This window comes from Entelurus aequoreus, linkage group LG11 (genome assembly GCF_033978785.1).
Source record: "Entelurus aequoreus isolate RoL-2023_Sb linkage group LG11, RoL_Eaeq_v1.1, whole genome shotgun sequence".
Lineage (NCBI taxonomy): Eukaryota > Metazoa > Chordata > Actinopteri > Syngnathiformes > Syngnathidae > Entelurus > Entelurus aequoreus.
The window spans coordinates 42,834,157-42,859,494 of record NC_084741.1 but is presented as its reverse complement, the minus strand read 5'-3'; the positions used below and the strand labels follow the sequence as shown (position 1 = coordinate 42,859,494).

At 38.2% G+C, this 25,338-nt stretch overlaps 1 protein-coding gene across 17 annotated transcripts in view; it reads left to right on the top strand.

The window, feature by feature from the left end:
* The window catches only part of LOC133660156 (focal adhesion kinase 1-like), a 104,261-nt gene extending 79,310 nt beyond the window's left edge, over positions 1-24,951 (top strand). For 5 of the 17 annotated variants that reach the window (XM_062063350.1, XM_062063349.1, XM_062063352.1 and 2 more), the window contains 8 exons: positions 1,586-1,651; positions 2,880-2,942; positions 8,918-8,957; positions 9,212-9,315; positions 13,162-13,317; positions 20,159-20,239; positions 20,346-20,431; positions 23,428-24,949. In XM_062063350.1, the coding sequence (XP_061919334.1) occupies positions 1,586-1,651; positions 2,880-2,942; positions 8,918-8,957; positions 9,212-9,315; positions 13,162-13,317; positions 20,159-20,239; positions 20,346-20,431; positions 23,428-23,554 (723 nt within the window). In that variant the 3' untranslated portion in view covers positions 23,555-24,949. Of the gene's footprint in view, positions 1-1,585; positions 1,652-2,879; positions 2,943-8,917; positions 8,958-9,211; positions 9,316-13,161; positions 13,318-20,158; positions 20,240-20,345; positions 20,432-23,427 lie in introns of all 17 variants that reach the window. The other 12 variants (XM_062063361.1, XM_062063359.1, XM_062063354.1 and 9 more) reach the window with 5 other exon arrangements.
* Positions 24,952-25,338: the final 387 nt, after the last annotated feature.

Genomic DNA, 25,338 nt, shown 5'->3' with positions numbered 1-25,338 from the left:
CCTGGATAAAATGCGTAGTAATGTCAGAAGGAACCCGACAATAATCCAAACAAAGCATGCCAGTGACTCACTGTGCTTACCCTTGATGCAAAATATTATCATTAATTATTCAGATGCTCATATACAGACAGTTCCTCATCCATGTTTAGTTGTGATTAAAAAAATGTTGGTTCAGTAATTCCATAAATGAGCATTATGTTTCCATCAACAATTCTGTTCCATTGCTGCAGTTAAGAACTGTTATATTTGTTCACATTGGTCCCCCTTGTTTTGTTTAACAGCTCAAAATTGCTCCTAAGTTCAGGCATTTAACTTATTAGAAAACAGACTGTTGTTTACAAAGAACTACAGTGGTTCCTTAGTATTTGTTATTGATCTGTTGTAAAGAGGTTGTTGAAAACCGAATCCTTTGAAGAAAAAATAATTTGTTCCAGACACCCAAAAATGCTAACACAAAACTTTTTATGGAGAATTAATTACTTTTATACATAGAAAACAATGCATATAAATCAGGGGTGTCCCCATTACAGGGCAACATTTATATGAATGTAAATGTGTAATCACCTCATAATTATTTGATTATTTTTTTTACTTGCTTTGAAATCATAACTCACAGATATTTAGGTTAGGGGTGTCCCGATTGATACGGGCCGATATCAGCAAAAAAGAAGTACAGTTTGAATTTATATCGATTTGCAGCTAAAATGTCCGATATAAGCTTTGATACAGGCAGTCCTGCAGTGTGTTAAATTGTGCAAGGCTGGACAGACAGTTAACGTCAAAATGTCCTCCAATAAGCACACAAGATTGTTCTACTAGGATAAAGCAGCTACACAACAGCTAAGCACATAATAGCCCTCAAGCTAGACATACATAGGTGTCCTTTATTGAACAACATTGCAGTCTAAAACATGGCATTTGTCAGTATAAAAAAGTATCAAACAACTACATTTGTCTTATTACTTACAGATACAAAGTCTCCCAAGGCAGAAGCATATTACAAAGTATTCAATAACAAACATGTCCGGATCATTTAAATTTATTTGATCCTGAGATTAATTTAAGGAAATATTGTGGCCACAAAAAAACATTACCACTTTAATTCAACTTAAAGACAGCATAAGTCCATTGCAGACAGCTAATAATAAATATGATATAAAATATAATATCGGTATTCGAAAATAGTCAAGGTTTCAATATCGGTATCATATCATCTGAACACATTCTAATTCTAATTATTTTTCACAACAAAAACATTTTTAGAATATTTTGTTTCATGATCAGATCATTTACCATTTTAGAAATAAACAGGAACAAAATATATGCATTTGCATGCAAATGTTTTGTTATATCAAAAGTGAAAAAACATATACATTTAGCAATAAAAAAAGGGACAAGCGGTAGAAAACGGATGGATGGATTAAATGCTTTATTGGCGCACACTATTTCCAGGCTTTCACGGGCCGCATAAAACTGATGTGGCAGGCCAGATCTGGCCCCCAAGCCTTGAGTTTGAAACATGTGCTGTAAATGATAAATGTAATTGATAAATGAGCATTTAACATCACTTTTACCTTTATTAAAGACTCTTGACGGTGATGAGCGGCGAGGGAGGAGGGGCGAGCCCCAAGTACACCACCTTCATACTTCGGTACGACCTCTTTCTTGAAGTGTTTCTCACCTTATTTATCAAAGAGTTGGCGCTTTTGTTATTTTGAAAATGCACTGACAACGGCTGTGTTCTCACACAAGTTTGCAATCGCACGCATGCGCGATACATTCCTAGCACTACACGTCACACTGTCGGGACTCCGCAGTCTTTCGTGCGTAAGTGTTCTTGAAAACAGCGTTTAAGTATACTAAAACCGAGGCCGACCAAGATGTATTTTTGGGGAACATTTTCTCCCAAAATGGAATTATACTAAAACCGGGACAAATTAAAACCAAGGTACCACTGTATGTTTATTTTAGACCTCTGAGAAGAAGACACTTCAAAAATATAAAATTGCCTAAGTCAGTTTCCTATAGGATGTTTGTTTGCTTGCAGGTGTGGTTTGTGTGAATTCCAAGCTAATGCTAGTCTCAGAGAATCTGACAGACCAGGCAACAAACACAATCACTGACTGGCAACACACAAGTTCATTAAAAAGCTAGGGAGGCAGTTTGTGTGTGCCTGTGTGCATGTGCACATAAATGTGTTTGTGGTTGGCAGGCTGGTTTTATAATGCCGTACCTTCAAAGAGGAGTGAGAAAGAGAAGGAGGAGAATGTTGGGCTAAGAGGTAGAAAGTGGTCGGCGTGACCGCTCATTGGCAGCGTGCACCGTCTCTCCTCCCCTCTCTGGGTCTATTTCCCCTTCTCCTGGCTTTAGAGTCATGAATAAGGTCGCTGGAAGCAGGACGGTTCGGATGAGTTTTCATTTGCATGAATTGTGCTGGCAGACACAAGGATCCACAGTGACTCTGATCAAGCAACATAGATGAACTCAACGGCAATGCTGGTCTTCAAGTCCTGTCTTGGACAGCTGGTAGGCAAAGAGGGGAGTGATGGTGATGAGGTTGTTTATGTCCTAAAGTGTGTGTTGGATGCTTCTTTGTTGTGCATGGAAATATGAAAAGTGGGGGGTAAGTTTCTCAAAGGTTTGTGTGTATGGAAGCAGTTAGATTTGCACCCTTCTGCTCCTGCTGAGTTTATTAGAATTCTTGCGCAGGGATACTGTGGTTTACAGTCTCATACTTGAATATTTGCCGCGTACGCTTTTTGTGCATTCTTTAAACCCCAGGTCCATGGTTGGACTTATTAGTGTCACTCACTAAAACTAACAATGTTTAAATTGATTGTTTTGATGGGTAATTTCTGGCATTTTGTTTATTTGTTTAGAAACCAGACACCAGAAGCTCTCGGGGGAGTCTGGACCGAGATGACGGAGGACTCCCGCTTCCAGTAAGTAGCTCCTGTTTTCAGCCTCTATCATTCTGTGTTGACAGCAACTTGACGAGAGCAGGAAGTAAGTCAATTTGGATAAGAAGTTAGAAAATACTCTTGGATGGTTGATTTAGTTTTAACTTCTTATATACACACACAATTGCTTCCATTGCAATCCACGATTGCATCTTTGTAGGGAGAGTATTGCTCTTTATTTCTGTATTTTTTGTATTATTTTTTTTGTGGGGTGGCGTGGCTCTGTTGGTAGAGCAGCCGTACCAGCAACTTGAGGGTTCCAGGTTCGATCCCCGCTTCTGCCATCCTAGTCACTGCCGTTGTGTCCTTGGGCAAGACACTTTACCCACTTGGTTTACTTAACCCACCCACACTGGTTCAAAATGTGGCTTAAATTTGTTGATAATGGGTTTCACTATGCACAGTGCTTTGGGTGTCTAGAGAAAAGCGCTATATAAATATAAATCACTTTACTTATTATTACAATTAAAGTCGTCCCTCGCCATATCGCACTTCAGATATCGCTGCTTCACCACATTGCAGATTTTTGGGATATTTTTTAAGCATATATAAAAAAAAAAATGTTGGTCCTAAATTCCACCTTCCCAGGCATAAAATGGCTGAATAAACTAAAACTATCAATACTACTGTAGTATGTATTGGCATACCAAACCAATCTGAGCGCACTGTTCAGTAATGTGGCAACTAATGGGCACAGCCTCAGACCCATAGTTGGGCCGCGAATGCCCCCTTGAGGGCCGCCGAAAAACATCTGTTTCTCAGCTGTGGTCCGTATGGGCTGTAGCGATACTCTGTTGTAATACACCTTTCCACCACCTGTGGCAGTAATAACAATGTCAACCAAACAGAAGAAGTCTGGAGCTAAAGTCATAAGAGAAGTTTCTAAAGTGCACAAATTATGACTAAAGTTGTGAAGCTGTATTTTTATTTGCACCTTAATTTAATTGACAGTTTATAGTTAAGAAACATATTAATTAAAAATGTGTTTGATTTATTTTTGCAAACCATAATTGTATGTACATTTATTTTTCATACTTATTTTTCTAATCAGCCTAACCTGGGAGCCGGCAACCTGCGGCCCTTTAGCGCCGCCCTAGTGGCTCCCTGGAGCTTTTTCAAAGATTTATGAAAATGGAAAAAGATGGGGGGGGGGGGAATATTTTTAGATTTAATTTGGTTTCTGTATGAGGACAAACATTACACAAATCTTCCTAATTGTTAAAATCCCACTGTTTATTTTAAACATGCTTCGATGATGAGAATATTTGGCGAGCGACGTTTTGTCCTACTAAATTTGGCGGACCTTGAACGCACCGTAGTTTGTTTACAGGTACAACTTTTTCCGACGTTGCCACAGAAATACGTGTTTTATGCCACTTCTTCTTTGTCTCCTTTTGTCCACCAACGTTTTATGCTGTGCGTGAATGCACAAATGTGAGCTTTGTTGATATTATTGTCTTGTGTGGAGGCATTTTTGGTCACTGCATGACTGCAAGCTAATCAATGTTAACGTGTTATTTAGGCTAGCTGTATGTACATATTGCATCATTATGCCTCGTTTGTCACTATATTTTAACTCATTTGATTTACTTTACTTATGTCCTGTGTGTATTTGATTTATATTTTCTTGTCTCACGGCACATTATCTATATGTAATATTGGCTGTGTGCCATGTTGTTATAGACCACAGCAAACATGACCCAGCTTGCAAAGATTGTGATAAATCCATTAGAAGAAGACAGCCTGCCATTTCCTTTAACTTAGACACACACATCTATACATAAGACTTACATAAGGCTTTAAATTGTTTGACAGATTTTAGTTTTTTGTATTTTTGGTCCTATATGGCTCTTTCAACATTTTGGGTTGCCGATCCCTGGCCTAACATAAGCCTAAGGTTTATGTGCTAAATAATAATATTTTTGACTAACACAGGATTTCATATAATTTGAAACTGTAAGTAGGTCTAATATAACTATTGAATATGATTAAAATTAAGAGTAAGCTTTCTAAGTTAACATTTGAGTGGGCCCCTGGCACCTCTGTAGTGGAAAGGTTGGGCCCCGAGGTCAAAAAAGATTAAGAATCCCTGCTATATTGGATTAATTAAGTGTAAAATTGACAAAAGGGTGTTATTTCATGTCTAGAGAGCTCTTATAATATTAAAAAACATATTTAGAAGGTTGTAAACAGTTTTTTTTTTACGCTCTAGCTATGAATATATTTGATTTATAAATAATAATTCCTACTTCTCGGAAATGTGTTTATGTCCACAACCAATTAACAGCGATAAACAAAGGACAACTGTATCCTTCATTATGTTTTGTATTCATTATGTTATACTAATGTAAGATGTCTAATAGAGATACATGCTAACTGGAGGCATTTGTTCTGGTTGGTCTCACTGCAAATTGTCTGCAGCATGTGTTTATTTTGATTATAGCAAACGGGGGGTAATCCTGGAGCAGGAAGTGACCTGTTTGTGCTGGGGTCAGTGGATTCCCATATCACCACTGGTTATTATAGAAAACCATTACATAAGTCTTGAACATCCATTGTTATGCTTCTCGCTCTCTCTATTCTATGGTGCCGCCAGAAAAATCTGCACTCTGTTAGAGCGGAGTTAACTGGTTTCTGACCACATCTGTTCACCTGTAATTACACACCCAGATAAAGGCAGTTAAAGTACTCAGAGTGTGAAGAATAGGGTCACAGGAAAATCCCACATGGCGTCGTCTCAGTCATGTTCAGAATTAATGTGCTCCTTGGGTGATGAGATCACAAATAGGCAGCAGCAAGATTCTAGCAGAGATCTTTTTTATCAGCCTTTTAGCTGAGTGAATCAAAGGAACCATAACTGATTTAATGAGCCATTCGCAGTTTCATTGTCAAACTCGTTTGCACTTGCACTTGCATGGCTTAATCTTTGAGACAAGCATATGCTACTGGCAGGATCAACCAGTAAATTGAAATTCACAAAATCTCTTGTAGAGGATTGTTGCAAATTAATCATCAACTGTAAACTTGGTTAGTCCCCGAGGGGAATTTCAGATTTTCAGCAAAATCCCATTCAAGAGCAGACATACATTAAATTTATCTTAAAAGAGATTTCAGTCTGAATGCAGCCCAGGTGGCATACAGTGTGTATCAAACTATTGCTAGTTGATGCATATTCCACTATGCAGAATAAGTGCATAATTCAGGGGTGTCAAACTCATTGTAGATCGGGGACCACATGGAGAAAAATCTACTCCCAAGTGGGCCGGAATGGTAAAATCACGGCACGATAACTTAAAAATAAAGACAACTTCAGATTGTTTTCTTTGTTAAAAAATAGAAAAAGCTCATTCTGAAAATGTACAAATCATAATGTTGTTGGGTTTTTTTACACTTACATGTTGCGGTTAATAGTATTCTACCTTTATTTGTCGTTATTTATACTTTCTGAATAAATTCTGTGATAATGTTCATCAGTCAACTCATTGGTGTTGATTTTCAATCTATCAAGATAAAAAAGTAATATAAAAATCAAATTACAGGATGTTATTTATGTAGTTTGCTCATTTTCCTCAACTGAAGTGATGTGATCATGTGGTTGTTTTTTTTTTTACATATGTAGCATAATCTACATAGATACAATAAATTGCTATTGCGACATCTAATGGACACATTTAGAACAGCAGGTTCTTTCATTCAAAAATTTCGGCTCATTTTTATAAACTCATCCCGCGGGCCGGATAAAACATGTTCATGGGCCTGATCCGGCCTGCGGGCCTTACGTTTGACACCCCTGGCATAATTAGTATTATGCCAGTTATCCCTATGTCTCTTCTAATCTGCATCGTGAAAATAACTACTTTTTATATAACTGTAAATACATTTAGGTGGTAAAGTATACAAGAACTTCAACTTTCTTGTGTTATTCAAGTTATTTCTTCAAAATGGTTTTCTATTCTTGCAAAAATTTAATTTATATATTTAGGGTTAGAGTTAACATGTTCTCCCCATGACTGTGTGTTATTTCCGGGTAATCCAGCTTCCTCTCATCTCCACAGATGGGGGTAGGCAGATTGGTGACACAATAATTGGCCTTAATGTGGGAATGTGAGTGTGAATGTTGTTTGACTATCTGTGTTGGCCCTGCAATGAGGCGGCAACTTGTGCAGGGTGTATCCTGCCTTCCGCCCGAGTGCAACGGGGGACGGCGTGGCGCAGTTGGGAAAGTGGCCGTGCCAGCAATCTGAGGGTTCCTGGTTCAATTCCCACCTTCTACCAACCAAGTCACGTCCGTTGTGTCCTTGAGCAAGACACTTCACCCTTGCTCCTGATGGGTCGTGGTTAGGGCCTTGCATGGCAGCTCCCGCCATCAGTGTGTGAATGTGTGTGTGAATGGGTGAATGTGGAAATAGTGTCAAAGCGCTTTGAGTACCTTGAAGGTAGAAAAGCGCTATATAAGTATAACCCATTTACCATTTAACTGGGATAGGTTCCAAGAGAGCATAGCTTGTAGGTTCAATGTACACAATTGAATTTGATTGATTGATTGATTGATTGATTGATTGATTGATTGATTGATTGATTGATTGAAACTTTTATTAGTAGATTGCACAGTACAGTACATATTCCGTACAATTGACCACTAAATGGTAACACCCGAATAAGTTTTTCAACTTGTTTAAGTCAGGGTCCACGTAAATCAAGTCATGGTAATAGCTTAGTTGTTTAGACAGTATTGTGTTTATATAATTTTAGATTGGGGTACTTTGTTTCTTAATCGAGAAAGACGTTAATAGCTTTTGTTTTCATGTTGGCATGTAAGCTAGAGAGCTGGCACCAGTCAGTCAATGAGTTTATCAAAGTACAGTTATCAATCATGTTTTTTTGAACATTTCAATTTAAAATGTTGGGAGTTTTACTGCGGTTATCATTATTACCGTTTATTGTTACAACCATAGTCACGGTTGCATCTCTTTAGTTCACAGGTGTGTATGGGTGACAGGAAGATGGTTTGCAGTTATAAATCGTCATACACCAAATATAAGATGGACTGTTTGAAATTCAGATGATGTCTGGGTGGACACATTTTGGTTGTCTACGTCCGTAATTATTAAAACATTTTGTAGTTTATTTTTTTTAAATCGGGAAAAGACGATAGAAGTAATTGCATGTTTTCTATGTGTTTTGTTTAGTTTTTTTCAAATAGCAAATTTGCTTTTGGTTGTTTTGTTTTTTAGCAGGACAATTAAACATAGTAAAAAAAAATGTATTTCATTATTTTCCATGAGTAACTCAAGAAACCGTTAATGCTTATAATGCATGCCAAAAAAGAATGTTTCATCCCACAACAAGTTAGCCTTACAGCCTAATGTTGCCGTTGACAACACAGATATTTCTGTCTGTAATTCATCACACTACTCCTCCTCCTTCTCCTCCTCCTCCTCCTCCCATAGAATGTGGTTTGTGGTGGGGAAAATCTCCCTCCTATATATGTGTGTATGTGTGTGCACTGGTCCATAAAATGCAGTCAAATATTTTGGGGTGTCTGTGGCTGTCAACCACACGAGACTCCCATTGCAGCTAGACTTTTTGAACGATTGCTTCTGTTTTCCTACACAGAAAAATCATAACTTGGCTTGTAACATGAGAAAATTAAATTGCACCAAATTACGCTGACTTGCCACCGTTTAGTTTATTAAAACATGCCTCAGGTCTGCTCCTTTGTTTGCTGTTTTTGTGTCACTCACTACGTAGAATGTTTTTATGTACATGTAACAAGGTTGTTGACCATACACAATACTGCAAATGACAACTAGAGACAGAGTATGGTGTGATTTCAACATTAAGTCAGATTTTCTCCAGTCTTGCCTGTAAAATTGTTGTTTAATTTCCTCTCTAGCGTCTACTTATGTGTGCATACTTGCTAACCCAAAGTATTGTTCATGTGTTTGTTTGTGCAGGCGGGAAACCAGCACATATACCAGCCCGTGGGCAAAGCAGGTAATAGACAGGCCCGAAAATTACAGTCTCAACCACCACAGTTTTTTCCTCTTTCCATTTAAACTTCTAAGTGTGTATTTAAGTGCATAACTCTTCCACAGATATACATATGTCTTCATCCAGCAGGCAGTGTCTTTATCATATATCCTGCATGAGCTCAAAGTGCCTTTATATTCCTCCAGCCATCTATTTAAATCTATTTTTATGCTGATGTTGGTTGTAGGGTGATGCAGTGTTTTTGATGTTTCCTGCAGAGCTTGTGGCCCCTCCAAAGAAACCCCCTCGACCCGGGGCCCAGAGCCAAGGGAGCAGTCTGGCTGGTCTGAACTCTGCTGACAGCTACAATGATGGACTCAAGGTATTAAAAAACAAAGATGCAATATATTGATTGATCAGTTTAACATCACCAACACCACAAGCTAGAGCAGCAACATTTCTTAATAATGCATGTTTTCAAAGTTGAGCAATAATATCTTACTGTCCTCTTTTGGTTTGGTCCTCCCACTCTCCCTCCTCTTCCTCCTTCTCCTGCACTCTACCTCACTGTTTGACCCCCAGCCCTGGCGGGTAAGCGGCACACTTTGTATGTGTGTTCACTCTTGCACACCTTAATTCCTTATTTCTTTCAAACACTCTTCCCTGTTAGTACCACATGTTTCACCCTAAAGCAAATATTTTCCAGCCATTATTAACTCTTGCAATTAATTGCTACCTCACTGATGGTTTAATTACTCTACTGCCAACGTTTTAAAATGCATTATAGACAGCTGTGTAATGTTAGTATATGGTTTTCATAGTCCCATTTGGCTTCCTGTCCAGCTGTTGTCTTGTTTTACAAAGTGCTGTTTAACAGCATGATTGAAGACATTTTAGCGAACATAAAAGCATAATAATCAGATTGCATTGCACTGTATTAGATACATTTCAATAATCCCATAGAAATGTTTTTGCCCAGAGGCAAGATAGTAATAAGTAGGGGTGTCCCAATCCGATACTGATATCGGTCTGATACCATCAAAAGAAGATGATAGCAGTCGTTCAGCACGTTTACTTGTGCAAATCTGGACAGCCAATTAACATCTAAATGTCCTCCAATAAGCACACAAATTTGATATGTATTTGTATTTTAGTCAAGCCATTTACAAAAGGTAAACATACCAGGCTATAGGCTACAGCTAAGCACACTAGTGTTAAGTATCCTTAATTGAACAATACTGCATTCTAAAACATTACAAATTTGTCAATATAAACAAATATAAAATAATTGTAGCTGCATATTACTTACACATACGAAGTCTCCAGGGCTGAACACGAATTCAAACGTATTAAGTAACAAACGTCTCTGGATCATTCAACATCCTGCCATGCCCTTAAATTAATGAATATTTGCGACCAGTAGGTGTCGCCAAAACACAGATTAACACTCCACTTTAAAAGCATAGATCTGTCATAAGGTTAGTGTGTTCATACCCACCATTATTGTCTGACTAATTTTAATTGATCAAACTTTTTCTAACATTCCACACTACGAAATGGTAATAATTATAATGGATTACATTTATATAGCACCCTTTTCTAGTGACTTAACGCATGTGACACTGCGAATAACAAATAAAAGTATGTACTATGATTTGTGCTGATATCATATCAGATTAATATCGGTACAAGCCAACATGCAACGCTTCAGTATGGTATCGGAAGTGAAAATGTATTGGTACACCCCATGAGTACTATGAGTCCTACTATTATCTTGAAACACAATGCTTGTATGTATGCATGTTCGAAATAAACTCAAAACTCAACACAATAACAGTGTTTATATGCAGTGTACAAATAACTGTACATTGCAGCTTCAGTCAGAAATATTTATAGCCATCAAATGATTTGCTTTTTAAAGAGAACAAGTAAATAAGAGTCACCAGAGCTTGTGTGTAATGCAGAGAACTACAAATTTAAAATGCAATTGTGAGACAACTCAGGAGGAACTGTATTTACCCGGGTAAATTATCTAGAGCAGTGTGGTAGAGCCATCTAGTGGCCATAGAACAGACCTGCATGTACTAATGGAAGAGGAGTGATTGAGCAATGTCATTAAGCATAAAAATTATAATTTCCATTTATTTAATCGCTTTTTCATAAATTAACATTTATTTGAGTTTTGTGGGAATTCTTCACGGCTGTTTGCTGACATGTACTAGTAATGTTTAAATAACTTTTACTGCAAATGAATATTGGCTGCAAATATTGATTATTCGCCTCTTTGACGAACCCAGAGTTCTTTGACAAACTCTTGGTTCGTTGGTTATTGTCCTGCTTGTTTTATTTGGTTTGACAAAATTATTTAAAAAATTAAAAAAAAACTACCCTTTTGGTAGAGAAGATCAAATATAATTTACTGTAAATCTAAATAAAGTTGCAGAAGTATGTTTTGTTTCTCACTTATTGCCATTAAAGCCCACTGCATTGCATAAAGGTGGCCTGTAATAGTGTTGCATTTGGCGTTCTTCGTAATGTGAAATAGCACCACCTACAGGACTTTTGGGAATCAATTTTGTCTCTCCGGTCATCATTTTTCAACACCTACAAGACCTTTGGGAATCAATATTGTCTCTCCGGTAGGGATGATGCTTGAAACCGGTTTTCCCGGTTGTTGGATAAGAAAAGAACCGAGTCCTCGGACTCGAATCCCTTTTTGAGAACCGGTACCCTTTATCGAGACCACTATAGTAAAGAAAAAGAGTTGGTTCTTTATGCGAATCCCTGAGAACGAATCCCTTCCCACAGGAATTGCCCTGTGGGACGCAATGTTATGCCCATTTGATTGTAGACTCTTACTGACACCTTGTGGCGATATGAAAATACTACGCGTCATTAGTTTGGGCACTTCAGTCAGTTCAGTTCATGGAACAATTGAGAAGTAGACAAGTTGTGTTAGCTCCTACAAGCCTTGCAAAAGATAAGTCTGTAAGTAAACTGTTTAACTTGTTTATATAACTCAATATTAGGTGGAAAGTGTTTCAATTTGATAGTAAGATGTCTATTGAAAAACGATTTTTGTGCACTGTTTCAATGGATGTTTTGAGGACTTAAAATGGCTGCCAGTCGTGTATTTCCACGATCAAAATAGTTTAAACACTCAGAAGTATTTGCTTGATGATAGTACTGTATATTTGTGTGAAGCTAATATTTACATATTGTGTATTACATTTCAGTATGTTAATTGAATCACATAGCTTATACATTTGTCATTGTGTGTATTTCAGTTAAAGAAAAATAGATAACAGTCCAGTGCAAGACAAAAGTAAAGATAGGAAAAGACAAAGCAAGATCAACAACAATAAAAAGCCTAAATGGATTAATCTGCTTTGGAACTTTATTAGACGTCTTGGATTGTTTGTTAGCTGTCTGCCAAGCTGTTTAACCTCAACACGTATAGTGAGGGTAGAACAGGCAATATGCAATTATTGCCAGGCTTCGCTCTCATGTAAAGAAAGAAGAATTGTTGATTGATGACTGTGGTGTTCTTAGTGTCATAGTGTGTGTAGTTAGTATGTTCCAATAGCAGCAGAAGTGCACTTTTTGGAGAGCTGTATTATTTTCCGTTTTGTGCCCAAGGGACTGATTTTATTTAACACTATATTATCATTTATACACCTATAGTGATCACAGAGACAGGTTGTTTTTGTGTTACTGTATATATTTGTTTTACTGAAAAATCCCACTTAATATACTTTGGGTAACAACAGTCAATATATATATATATATATTTTTTTTTTTTTTTAGGGGTGTAACAGTCAATATTTATATATTATATTTTTTTCTTATAAAATAAAAGTGAGCTTTTGTTAAACCAAATATTGTGTTTTTCTCCATATACAACAACCTATCTGGAACCGATAAGAGAATCTATAAGGAATCGGTTCGATAAGAGGATTCGATAACGGGCTCGAACTCGATAATTTCTTATCAAACATCATCCCTACTCTCCGGTCATCATTTTTCAATCAGACAAGTCAGAAAGTCATATTGTTCAGTCTTGGCAGAGATTTGCACTGTATTGATTTTAATTTCCATCCCATAGTTTTACCCTCATAGTTTTCTAGTCTAGTTTAGTATTTTTAGTGCTAAAGCTACACTATTGATTTATTTGTTTATGTATTTCTATACTGAACGTCTCATCACTGTTATCTGGATTGTCACTTAGCTGCAGCCCCAAGAGATCAGCCCCCCACCCACCGCCAATCTGGACCGCTCCAATGACAAGGTGTACGAGAACGTAACGGGATTGGTGAAAGCTGTGATCGAGATGTCCAGCAAGATTCAGCCAGCTCCTCCAGAGGAGTATGTTCCCATGGTCAAGGTCAGTTTTTAAATCTTCTTTGTCGAGATGTACCGATCAATATCGGCCCAATTTAATAAAAAAGTACGTCATCGCCATTGCTGACTAATGCCTTTCAATGCCGATCACGAACATTGATACCCTCTGGCTGACACTGTATTTATTTTGAGTCACCCGGATGACAAGCTAGGATATAATTATGTGTCTCCATACACATTGCTGAGCTGCTCCCCTGTGTTAATAATCATTACCTCCATTGCGGGAAATAAAGTGCATTTTTTAGTATCTTAAGTAGAGATCAACCGATATGATTATTGGTAGTCAAAGAGGCCAATAATCGATATTTGGAGCAAATATTAATTTGCAGTAAAACTTATTTAAACATTACTAGTATATGTCAACAAACAGCCGTGAATAATTCCCACAAAAACTCAAATAAATGTCCTGTCAGATTATATCAAAACATATTTGAGAATTATTGATAATGAGAGTACAGTTTATTCTTAAATGAATAAAAAAGGGAACTTTCGTCATGCAGTGCAAACGGGCTGGTGCTTGGCGCAGTGGTTATTCCCATCAACTTCTCAAATTTTTTAATACTACATACTGGTATTGCTTTGTGGAGGTTTCCCCGCAATAGACCTTCTCGGAAGCCCGGGACTCTGGGTTGAACAATCTTTTATTGTGGTATGCACACGCCAGGACAGCACTCTGCTCCACAACTTTTCAGTCTTTCTTGTGTGTGCGTGCGTCTGCTCAACTCCAACTCCATCGTTTTGTGTCGGCGCGGCTGCTGCTGATTAGCATGGCAGGTGATTGGATGATCAGTCCCAGCTGGGTAATCCAATCACCTGCCAGCTGTGCTCCGAGGCCGGTCCTTACACACCCCGCTCTGCGGCAGGCCCGCAGACCACGCCCCCCTCGACATGCTTATATATTGTATCAGCTGATGTAGTTCTAGATATGTTGTAGTTGTAAATAAATTTTAAAAAAGCAGATACCGAAAAGAAGATTTAAAAAAATAAAATAAATAGACTGACATGCATCAAAATGACAGTCGGCCCTGTCGATCTCTGATTTTAAAGGAGCCATATGTAAAAATCTGGGCAGAAATGGTACTGCAATCACGGTCAAAATTCTGTAGTCCCCTCACCCTCTCCCTGACTGAGGTTGCCAGAGACACAGCCGAATCTAGCTCCATCGAATGGGCTACTCCAAGGAATCTCAAACTCCCACTGCCTCTTACTAAAAGGTTGAGGGGCTGGGACCATAATAGCTGAATAGACAAGCGTTTTTTCAATAACAAATCTCTAAACAACACATTTTACACATAAATTAGGCTATTTTCAGGAAGAAGTGCGTCATGCCTGCGTACAATATCACAACAAATGGCAATCATTTGGTTATTGTCAGTACTATCACAAAACAAAGACTAAAACCAACTACAACCAACGCTAGCAATGGTTATACTGGTGAAAATAAGTAGAGCATGCTTAGCAACTTAATGTACGCCCAAAACTAAAGAGGAGACATTTTACCAAGGTATGCCTATAGGCTACTGTTTCAAACGTTTCATATTGCCATATAGCTTTGTACATGGAGTCCACAATATGCAAACACGAATGAGGAATTCTTTTATCATGTGATTTGGCTGTTTCCACACTTTTCACATTGCCACGACAGCCGTGCTAATGTTGGAAACCATTTCCTCAGTGTATCAGCATATTGAGAACGAAATAGGCACTGACACTACCCATATCCACATAGGTTTTATTTGTCGAAAATATATTTTGCCCTGTCAGTTCGATGACATAAAAGCTACCAGGCATATATTTCCCCCGTTAGCCTCTATGTCGATGTGTCATTGACCGGGCTAGCATGCTAAGCATTAAAGTAGGAGCAAAGCACCCTCACACTAAGAATTCGTTGCACGAACATACTTGCTTTGTTAGACAAGATCATAGACTGTATTGGACAATATAGTTTACATACGAAATATCCATTTCCATTTATTACAAGTAATAAGAAAACCTAAATGCCTTACTTACCTATCAAGGAGGAAATGAGCAAGTTTGGCGTCAGATGAAAAAAAAATTATCCGCCTTCAATCGTCTCCATCTTTCAAAGGCATCCCCGATACAAATCCTCGTTTTGTTCCTGGCTTTGTCAGGAATAAATTGAGACTCGTAACAAGGCCTTTTAGATTTACTAAGGTCTGACATGTTTAGTAACTTTACCAGTGGCAGTAGCTAGCTGAACAACAAAAGCGAAGGAGTTGGACATATTTTAAAAGCTTCGGACCACATAAGTGATCAACAATAAAGGCGGACACAGCACTGGCTGGTGCATAATCACGTGGGGAAAAAACAAAAACAAAAAAAAACACACACTATAGAGCCGCAGCAGAAGCCAGAAACACCAACGGCTTCACTTCGCCGCTGAGCAACCATGAGCACGACAAGAAGCCGTCAACGGGTGAATACACCGTTATCGGGGGGGAACCAGACTTGAAAGAGTTAGGACTAGCTCTACAAAACAGGGTCAACACTCTCGAGGAACAGGCAAACGGCGGTATACAAAAAGACGTTGCCGATATCCAAGAACAGATAATCAAAGACAGAAAAGAATATGTTAGAAAAGAGGAATTTAATATGTTCAAAGAACGGGTGAATGCATTAGAACAGCAGGTGGAGAAGCTGAACGAGGAGAATGCATCGTTGTTACATGCCAAAGAACAAAATAACACCCATTGGGACAATAGCAGTGTTGTGGAGAGACAATCTGGGGAATTGGATTGTCACCAATCTGGGGAATATCACTGTTGTGGAAAACATCAAAGAGGAAATGGATCATTTACACGACAGAATGACATCATCATTGCAGGGCTACGCATCAATCCTCGATCCTATGCAAGAGCAGTTGACAACAGAAGAGAACCAGATAACATGGACGCTGCTTCAACGGAGCAACTAGTGGTCAACTTTCTGCAATCAAAGGGAATTGATGTCGATATTAACACCATTGATGTGTGCATTCCACTGAACAGAAGAGGCAACAATACCAAGCCAGTCACCATCCTTAAGCTCGCCAACAGGAAATCCAAAATGGCATTGCTGACACAAGGAAAAAAGCTGAAGGGCACAAATGTGTGCATGAATACGAGCAGCTCACTAAACGCAATGCTGAAATCGCCAAGAAAGCACGTGACTGGAGTAAACAAGGGAAAATTCAGGGAACTTGGAGCGCCAACTGCAAAATCTACATAAAGCTGAATGGGGGCCCAGAAGCAAGAGTCCTGGTTGTCAATGACATCAAGGATTTTGACGAATATCAGAACGCCCGGCAACTACAACACCAACAATAATGGAGTCTGACGGAAAACAAACATTGACATTGGACTACAAAATTACAACGCTCCAAGGGATTACTGAACAAGATGATCTTCACTAAGGTGCACATTCATCTACACTTATAGACATTCAGAGAGCAACACAAATGATTGAGAACAGGAAAGTATGGAACTGAAAACCTTCAGCAGCATAGATTACAATAGTCTGGAATTAGATAAGGATATAGATCCAGATACAAATGTTTTCTTTCACACAAGGAATAATTGTTTTTATTATTCAGACGAACAATATAACGGATACATTAAAATAGACAACAAACTGTCGATTATTCATTTGAACAGCAGATGTTTGTATGCTAACTACAACAATGTGAAGCATTTTTTGGAGCAATTTAACGAACCCTTCAAAATGATGGCTATCTCAAAAAACATGGATGGATGCTAAAAAAGAAATGGATTTTGACCTAGAAGGATATGAACTAAATTATATCAACAGAATCAACAAGAACGGAGGGGGAGTAGCTATGTACGTGATGAAGAACCTAAACTACAAAGTGGTAAAGAATATGTCACTAGCTATTGATAATATCTTATAATGTATTACCATTGAAATACCTGCTCAGTGGCCTGGTGGTTAGAGTGTCCGCCCTGAGATCGGTAGGTTGTGAGTTCAAAACCCCGGCTGAGTCATACCAACGACTATAAAAATGGGACCCATTACCTCCCTGCTTGGCACTCAGCATTAAGGGTTGGAATTGGGGGTTAAATTACCAAAATGATTCCCAGGCGCGGCCACCGCTGTTGCTCACTGCTCCCCTCACCTCCCAGGGGGTGAACAAGGGGATGGGTCAAATGCAGAGGACAAATGTCACCACACCTAGTGTGTGTGTGACAATCATTGGTACTTTAACTTTAACTTCAAGTTTAATATGTCAAGAAAAAAGCAAAAACATACTGATCAGTTGTATATATAGATAACCGTCAAGTCAAGCATTGATACATTTGAGAACTGGATTAGAGCAACTTTTACTGAAATCAGTCAAAAAATAACCTTCGTATGTGAAGACTTCAACATTGACCTCTTGAACCATAACAAACAAAAGCCCATAGATGACTTTATTCACACAATGTATAGCCTGAGTTTATATCCTAAAATCACAAGGCCAAGCAGAATCTCAGGACACAGCGCCACAATTATTGATAATATTTTTAGTAAGGATTTTGATAACAATACCACAAGTGGCCTGCTAATATCCAACATCAGTGATCATCTGCCAGTTTTCATAATCTATGACGGAAACTACAAGAAGAGGAACATGGGTGACAAAAAATTTTGTCGAAGTATATGTACAGAACAAAGTATGACAGTTCTCAAAAATGATCTGGGAAAACAGAGTTGGGACAATGTCTACAGTAAAAATGATGTAGATGATGAATATGGTATTTTTTTTAATACCTTCGAGATGCTTTACGACAAACACTGTCCATTGAAACAACTTAGTAAGAAGCAAAAGAAAAATAATCAACCATGGATGGCAAATGTACTGAGAAATGCTTGCAAAAAGAAGAATACACTATATAGAACATTTATAACACAAAGATCTACAGAAGCAGAAAACAAGTACAAAACGTATAAGAAAAAGCTAACTGGCATTCTACGAATATTAAAGTCAATTATTGCACCAGAACAAAAACAATATGAGAGCAACATGAGGCATCCTAAATAGCATTATTAAAAATGGTGCTAAAAAGGACTATCCTAAATACTTCTTTGATGGAAATGTAAAAAATGACAATACGAACGAAGTAGTTGAAAGCTTCAATAAGTACTTTGTGAACATTGGACCAAATCTGGAGGAAAAGATTCCAGATCCTGAGTCAGTTGAGGACTTGAATGACACCATAGATAGAAACCCCAACTCTATGTTCCTCGGAGTGACAAAAGAGGAAATAACCAATATTGTGAAAAAAGGCAAATCCAATACCTCAACTGATTGCAACGAAATTGATATGAAAACGATAAAAAAAGGTTATTGAAGAGATTTCAGAACCTTTAACATATATCAGCAACCTATCATTTCAAACAGGCAAATTCCCAGATAAAATGAAAATAGCAAAAATCGTACTGATTTATAAGACTGGAGATAAACACCAGTTTACAAACTACAGACTTGTTTCTCTACTTCCACAATTTTCTAAAATCATTGAAAAACTGTTTAACAATAGATTAGACAAATTCATAAATAAAAACAAAACACTCACAGACAACCAATACGGATACAGAGCCAACATCTCAACATCAATGGCATTAATCAGAACAAGAATTATGATGAACATCTTGAAGCCTTTTTTTTCCCTTTTTTTTTTTTTTTATTGAGACAAATATTATTTTTGTATTTAATATTTATTTGCTTACTATGGTAAAATATTTATTTATTATTTATTTGTTCACTGTTCTGTTACAGAGAACAAGGAAATTGGATAAAATTGCTACGGTATGAAAAGGGGTAGGATTAAAAAAGCTCTGCTTTTTCCTAGTCCTTTTCAGACGTGCTGTAATGAAACAACTGGAATTGTGTGACACATTACATTGTATTGTATGCATGTTCGAAATAAACTGAAACTGAACTGAAGATGGCTTTGCGTAACTGGCAACCTGGATGTGACACACTCACAGACTTTGAAATTGGTCAAATGGTGGAGGGCAGGACATCAAAATGAAAACAATAACAACATTTTGAGGCTGTAAATCTAATTTTGAAATGATCATATCCCGTCTGAACTACTGTTATCAGTTATAGAGGTGAACATGATTTAATCATGTCTTTTGACATATCAGGGCCATTTAATGATGACTTGACATGAAATTATTGTACAGTACATGGCTCCTTTAAGTACCATTGTCACTGGAGGACGAAGCTGAAATTATTACACACCGAGAGCAAGCCAGGAGCAGGCATGCTAAGCTTGCTGCTAAGGTAGCTTTCAACAACAACAAAAAATAAGTGCTTAGTAAAGTTTAAAAAATCTAAATGGAACCGCATTACAGCAGAAAGTAAGGAGTTATCAACAGGAAATGAACAAGTTGATTAAAAAGAGTCGAGAGAGAGGATTTCATAACAACAACTGTTGTCAGCATTGTCACAGTCAGTACATGACATGTAGGAGGAGGGCAGATTGTTCCATAAATTGGTGATGTCTATACCAAGGGTAGTATCATTTAATGATCAATACTAGAGTGATTAAATCGATATTTTTATAAAACAGAATAAGGAACTAGTTTCAATACTGTGTTGCACTTACCATAAATAAATTGGAAAAAATATAATACATTACATTGATGCATTTATAATATATTTGATTTATAATACATGTGATCGGGATCGGTATTGGCATCGGCTGATCTCACCTATTGATGATCTGATTTGGTGGCAAAAAAGTCTGGTCGGAACATCCCAAGTTCTTTGTATTGTTCTCATTACTTTGGTGGCAATCATCCTGTTTTTTTTTTAGGATGTGGGCCTCGCATTGAGGACTTTGTTGGCCACCGTGGATGAGACGCTACCGCAACTTCCTGCCAGCACACACAGAGAGGTGACACTCACTCTTAGCACATGCAGTACATACACACAATGTCTCTGTCAATGTTATATGGCTAGTGGTGAGAATAATTTTTAAAAAATTCTCATATTTTTGGCAGATTGAGATGGCGCAAAAGCTTTTGAACTCTGACTTGGCAGAGCTGATTGGGAAAATGAAGTTAGCTCAACAGTATGTGATGACCAGGTAGGTCTTCATAGTGATGAAACGTTTGCTTTACCGGCGACTAGTGTGTCGTTGCGATACACTGAAAAAGAACAAAATGATCATGTTATGTTAAGTATGAAGACTAGGGCTGTCTAATTTAAAAAGTTAATGCATGAGATTAATCACAAAAAATGATCACATTATTCATGTATAAACGTTGACTAATCACCCAATTTAATTTGATCGCACACGATCCTTAAATTGAACCATAGGTTGTTACATGGTCAGGGACTTTAGGAAAAACTGTTACCAGGTTTCGAGCAAATAAAGTACGTTTACTTAGGAAAGCATTTTAAAGATGTTTGTGTATGAAATTCTGACAGTAAAATTGTGTTTTTCTTCATGAAACTACTTTAAATTAAGCAAGTAATTTACTGCGATTAGTCATGATTAATCACGATCCAAAAGTTTGTATTATCTGATCTAAAAAAAAATAATCATTTGACAGGACTCATCGATATAATAGTAGTCAATACAATTTTTATTTTAACAAGAAAATGTACTATTTTATTAGTATATTATTGGTATATTATGATGGTTTATAATTAAACTTAAATTACATTTTAAAGGCCTACTGAAATGCGATTTTCTTATTTAAATGGGGATAGCAGGTCCATTCTATGTGTCATACTTGATCATTTTGCGATATTGCCATATTTTTGCTGAAAGGATTTAGTAGAGAACATCGACGATAAAGCTCGCAACTTTTGGTCGCTGATAAAAAAAGCCTTGCCTGTACCGGAAGTAGCAGACGATATGCGCGTGACGTCACCGGTTGTGGAGCTCCTCACATCTGCACATTGTTTACAATCATGGCCACCAGCAGCGAGAGCGATTCGGACCGAGAAAGCGACGATTTCCCCATTAATTTGAGCGAGGATGAAAGATTTGTGGATGAGGAAAGTGAGAGTGAAGGACTAGAGGGCATGCCACAAATTAATCCCGCATAAAAAACACCTCCCCCTCCCGTCCATATAACCCGCCAATACAAATCAAACACCCGCACAACACACTCAATCCCACAGCCCAAAGTACCGTTCACCTCCCCAAAGTTCATACAGCACATATATTTCCCCAAAGTCCCCAAAGTTACGTACGTGACATGCACATAGCAGCACGCACGTACGGGCAAGCGATCAAATGTTTGGAAGCCGCAGCTGCGTACCTACTCACGGTACCGCGTCTGCGTATCCAACTCAAAGTCCTCCTGGTAAGAGTCACTGTTGTCCCAGTTCTAATACACCGCTTCCCACCTACAGCTTTCTTCTTTGCTGTCTCCATTGTTCATTGAACAAATTGCAAAAGATTCACCAACACAGATGTCCAGAATACTGTGGAATTTTGCGATGAAAACAGACGACTTAATAGCTGGCCACAATGCTGTCCCAAAATGTCCTCTACAATCCGTGACGTCACGCGCAGGCGTCATCATACCGAGACGTTTTCAGCAGGATATTCCGCGGGAAATTTAAAATTGCACTTTAGTAAGATAACCCGGCCGTATTGGCATGTGTTGCAATGTTAAGATTTCATCATTGATGTATAAACTATCAGACTGCGTGGTCGGTAGTAGTGGGTTTCAGTAGGCCTTTAAGTGTAACAACATCCGCAACAGTCTGTGTGTTGTGATTATTTATGCTCATTATCATGTAGTATTACTTTAATCAAATCAAAATCTAAAAATGTTTTTTGTAATTTAACACACTACATAATTTTTTTTCTTGGATTATGACTTCATTCTTATTTTTTTTATCATTTAAATTAATACTTCACTCTCCGAAGGGTACAATTTTACAAAAGTCAAATCTGTTTATACAGTACATATACAGTAAACTAGTCCCGCTAATTGTGGAGGTTACATCCCGAGCCCACCAGCAAAAAGCAAAAAAAATGCGAGTAGTAGTGACGCCCAAAAAATGTTTATGTTTTTGACACTAAATAAGCTTAGATTGTAAGAAAAGTTGAATGTCTAGACTAATGCTTAGACGTGTCCATCTTGCATTGACGTTATGCTGTACATTTGACTGTATGCTTTACTATCTTGTATTTGGATATTATTGCCGACTTCTGATTCTGTTGCCCGTAATAGTCTTATGATGTTGTAGTAATAAATGTTGCTAAAAACGTGTACATAATAATTTCACGTCTGCAGAAATGTTAATGATGTTGACCAAATCCAACTGTTGTATACTTATTATGTAATTTGCATGTACAATGAACCTCTATTTACGAACTGAATTGGTTCTTGAGCAGGGTTTGTAAATAGTATTTGTTAATATTATAATAAATATTATTTATTATTATTATTTGTTAGTTATATTTATTATTTGTTTTTCTCCATACAAAACTATGTAAATATGAATAATGGGTTCCAGCTTTTTTAGTAAAAGCTTGTACACTTTGAACACAATATTAAGCGCTATACAGTACTGTATATCAAACAAACATAACAACTAATAATAATCAACTGTCTATTCAATATCAAAGTTAAAACAACAACTCGCTGAACTGTCCTCCTCGTATGCAGCAGCCCTGCTAACACACGCACACTGCCACTAGCCTTGTGGTGTACCCCCAGTTTGAAAACACAAAATTCCTTAACTTTTACAGCCAGATGACTGCAATGATTATGAATAAAAAATGTGATCCACTTTACTTTGTCGGTTAATCGTTTTGGTGCGCAGCGGAAGAAAGGGGGAGGGGCGACAATGCTCTGGATACTTCCTGAATGTTTCAAACCTAACATCCCTTGTCCATTTCTTTATTCGGACTCATATTGAGCTAGCAAAACTAGTAAAATACTGTAAAATGGCTAAAAAGCACACAAATATTTTGATTTGGTGGGTGGTTTGTAAATCAAAAAGTTTGTACAATGAGAGTTTGTCATTCAAGGTTCCACTGTAAGTAAGGTGTTGTAAAAATCTTATCATCCTACTGCAGCTAATGTGTGTTTTTCTTGTATGTATTATGTCCAGTCTTCAGCAGGACTATAAAAAACAGATGTTAACTGCAGCCCACGCCCTTGCTGTGGACGCTAAGAATCTGCTGGATGTCATCGACCAATCCCGGCTGAAGATTATGTCCCAGCCCCGCCCACATTAACCTCACATCTGAGGGGTCCCACACACAGGTGCTGGTCATGGACTCGGTGGATCACTCTACTTCCTTAAGTGAGCCTTCTTGGAGGACTGATCTGAGCTGATCCCTTCATTTAACTCTGCACCACTGTGACTTTGAAAAAAAAAAAAAAAAAGAACCGAGCAAAAACAGTTCCTGAATCAGGGATTTGGCAGCTTTGCTCTCTATGGACTCGACTGAGGAGGAAGCGAGGATAAAGTGATGATGGCCATGACTGAGAACTTTGCCATTGCTGTGCTTTGTGTCCAAACTGGTGGCGTCAGTAAGCCAAGCCATGAGAACATGACTCTTATCAGCTGCATCACTTCCGCACGACAAGGAGGGACTCCAGCATGTCCACTAGCAGTCCTGACAGAGAAACATTCACGTCTCCCCTCATCTCTCTCTCTCTCTCTCTCTTTCTCTCTCTCTCTCTATCTATCTATCTATCTCTATCTATCTCTCTTTCTCTGTCTCTGTCTCTTCCCCCGTCACGACGGGTTTTATTTATAGCAACAGAAACTACACACAATGATACCGAAGGACTTTGCCTTTTCATTTTCCTTCATTGTCACTACTCTTCCTGTTGTCTTCCTCGCTCACATCCTTTCTAAGCAGGTTGCTAAGACTCTAAATGTGAACAATTCACCTTTTTTGTGTCCTTGTGAACAATCACACAGTCTTCTTACTGGAAAATGACAACATATTCTATCCCAGCAGCACTAAGGAGGAGGAGGAGGAGGATGGTGGATCATGAGGGTCTGTGTTTTCTTCCCAACATGGAGAAAGGAGGCTGTCATCAGTTTTACGATGACATCATCTCCTCTTTTCACCGACCCACACACACGCACACCACTGATGTCACAAAGTGACTGGACAGGAACACTGAGCCGCTTTAACTGGAATTTCATCTTGCACATATTGAACTGAAAACACAAACGGCACGTGTGTGTTTGTGTGCTAGCAAAAGTGTGTGTGGGGCGTGACATACAGGTATGGAGGAGAGCATTATTTGCACAGCACCAGAATAAATCAAGTGATTTGACCCAGGTTCTATTCCCACGATTAGCCAGCCAATCCGCACCTGGGCAATATAGTAGGGTTTAAAAAGATGTAAAATAAACCATTTATTTTTTTCCTCTTTATTGTTGCGTAAATCTACTCATGTTGGTATATTGTAACCTGTACTGGTGTGTATCACTGGTCATTTGTACAGAAGTTGTACTAGTAAACACTGGTTTTTATTTTGTCTTCTGGGCTTAATTTGACTTCTTGTCAAATAGCAAGAAAAATAAAGAAATAATGCAGAAGTGGAAGTAAGGCACAAGAGTCTTCCTAAATGCTCTTCATTGCCCCTTTTGCACGTAACCAGCATTTTCCTAAATCTGCATGTAGAAGGCTAGAAAGTGTATGAAACAAAGATACGGCCACGCTGTAGGGTATAAAGCCTAATTTTCGTAAAATCTGCGCTTTTTATGTAGTTCACATAACCAAAATAATTATTTCTAATGTGAACCGCATGCGCCCCTTAACTAGCCCGCATGTGCAAATGACATCATGACGACACGCGCTGCATTGTGTTTACGGAAGTAAATTGGTCTCAATCTTGGCGCATTTGCATACTTGCCAACCTTGAGATCTCCGAAATCAGGAGATGGGGGGGGGGGTTTGGTGGTAGCGGGGGTGTATATTGTAGCGTCCCGGAAGAGTTAGTGCTGCAAGGGGTTCTGGGTATTTGTTCTGTTGTGTTTATGTTGTGTTACGGTGCG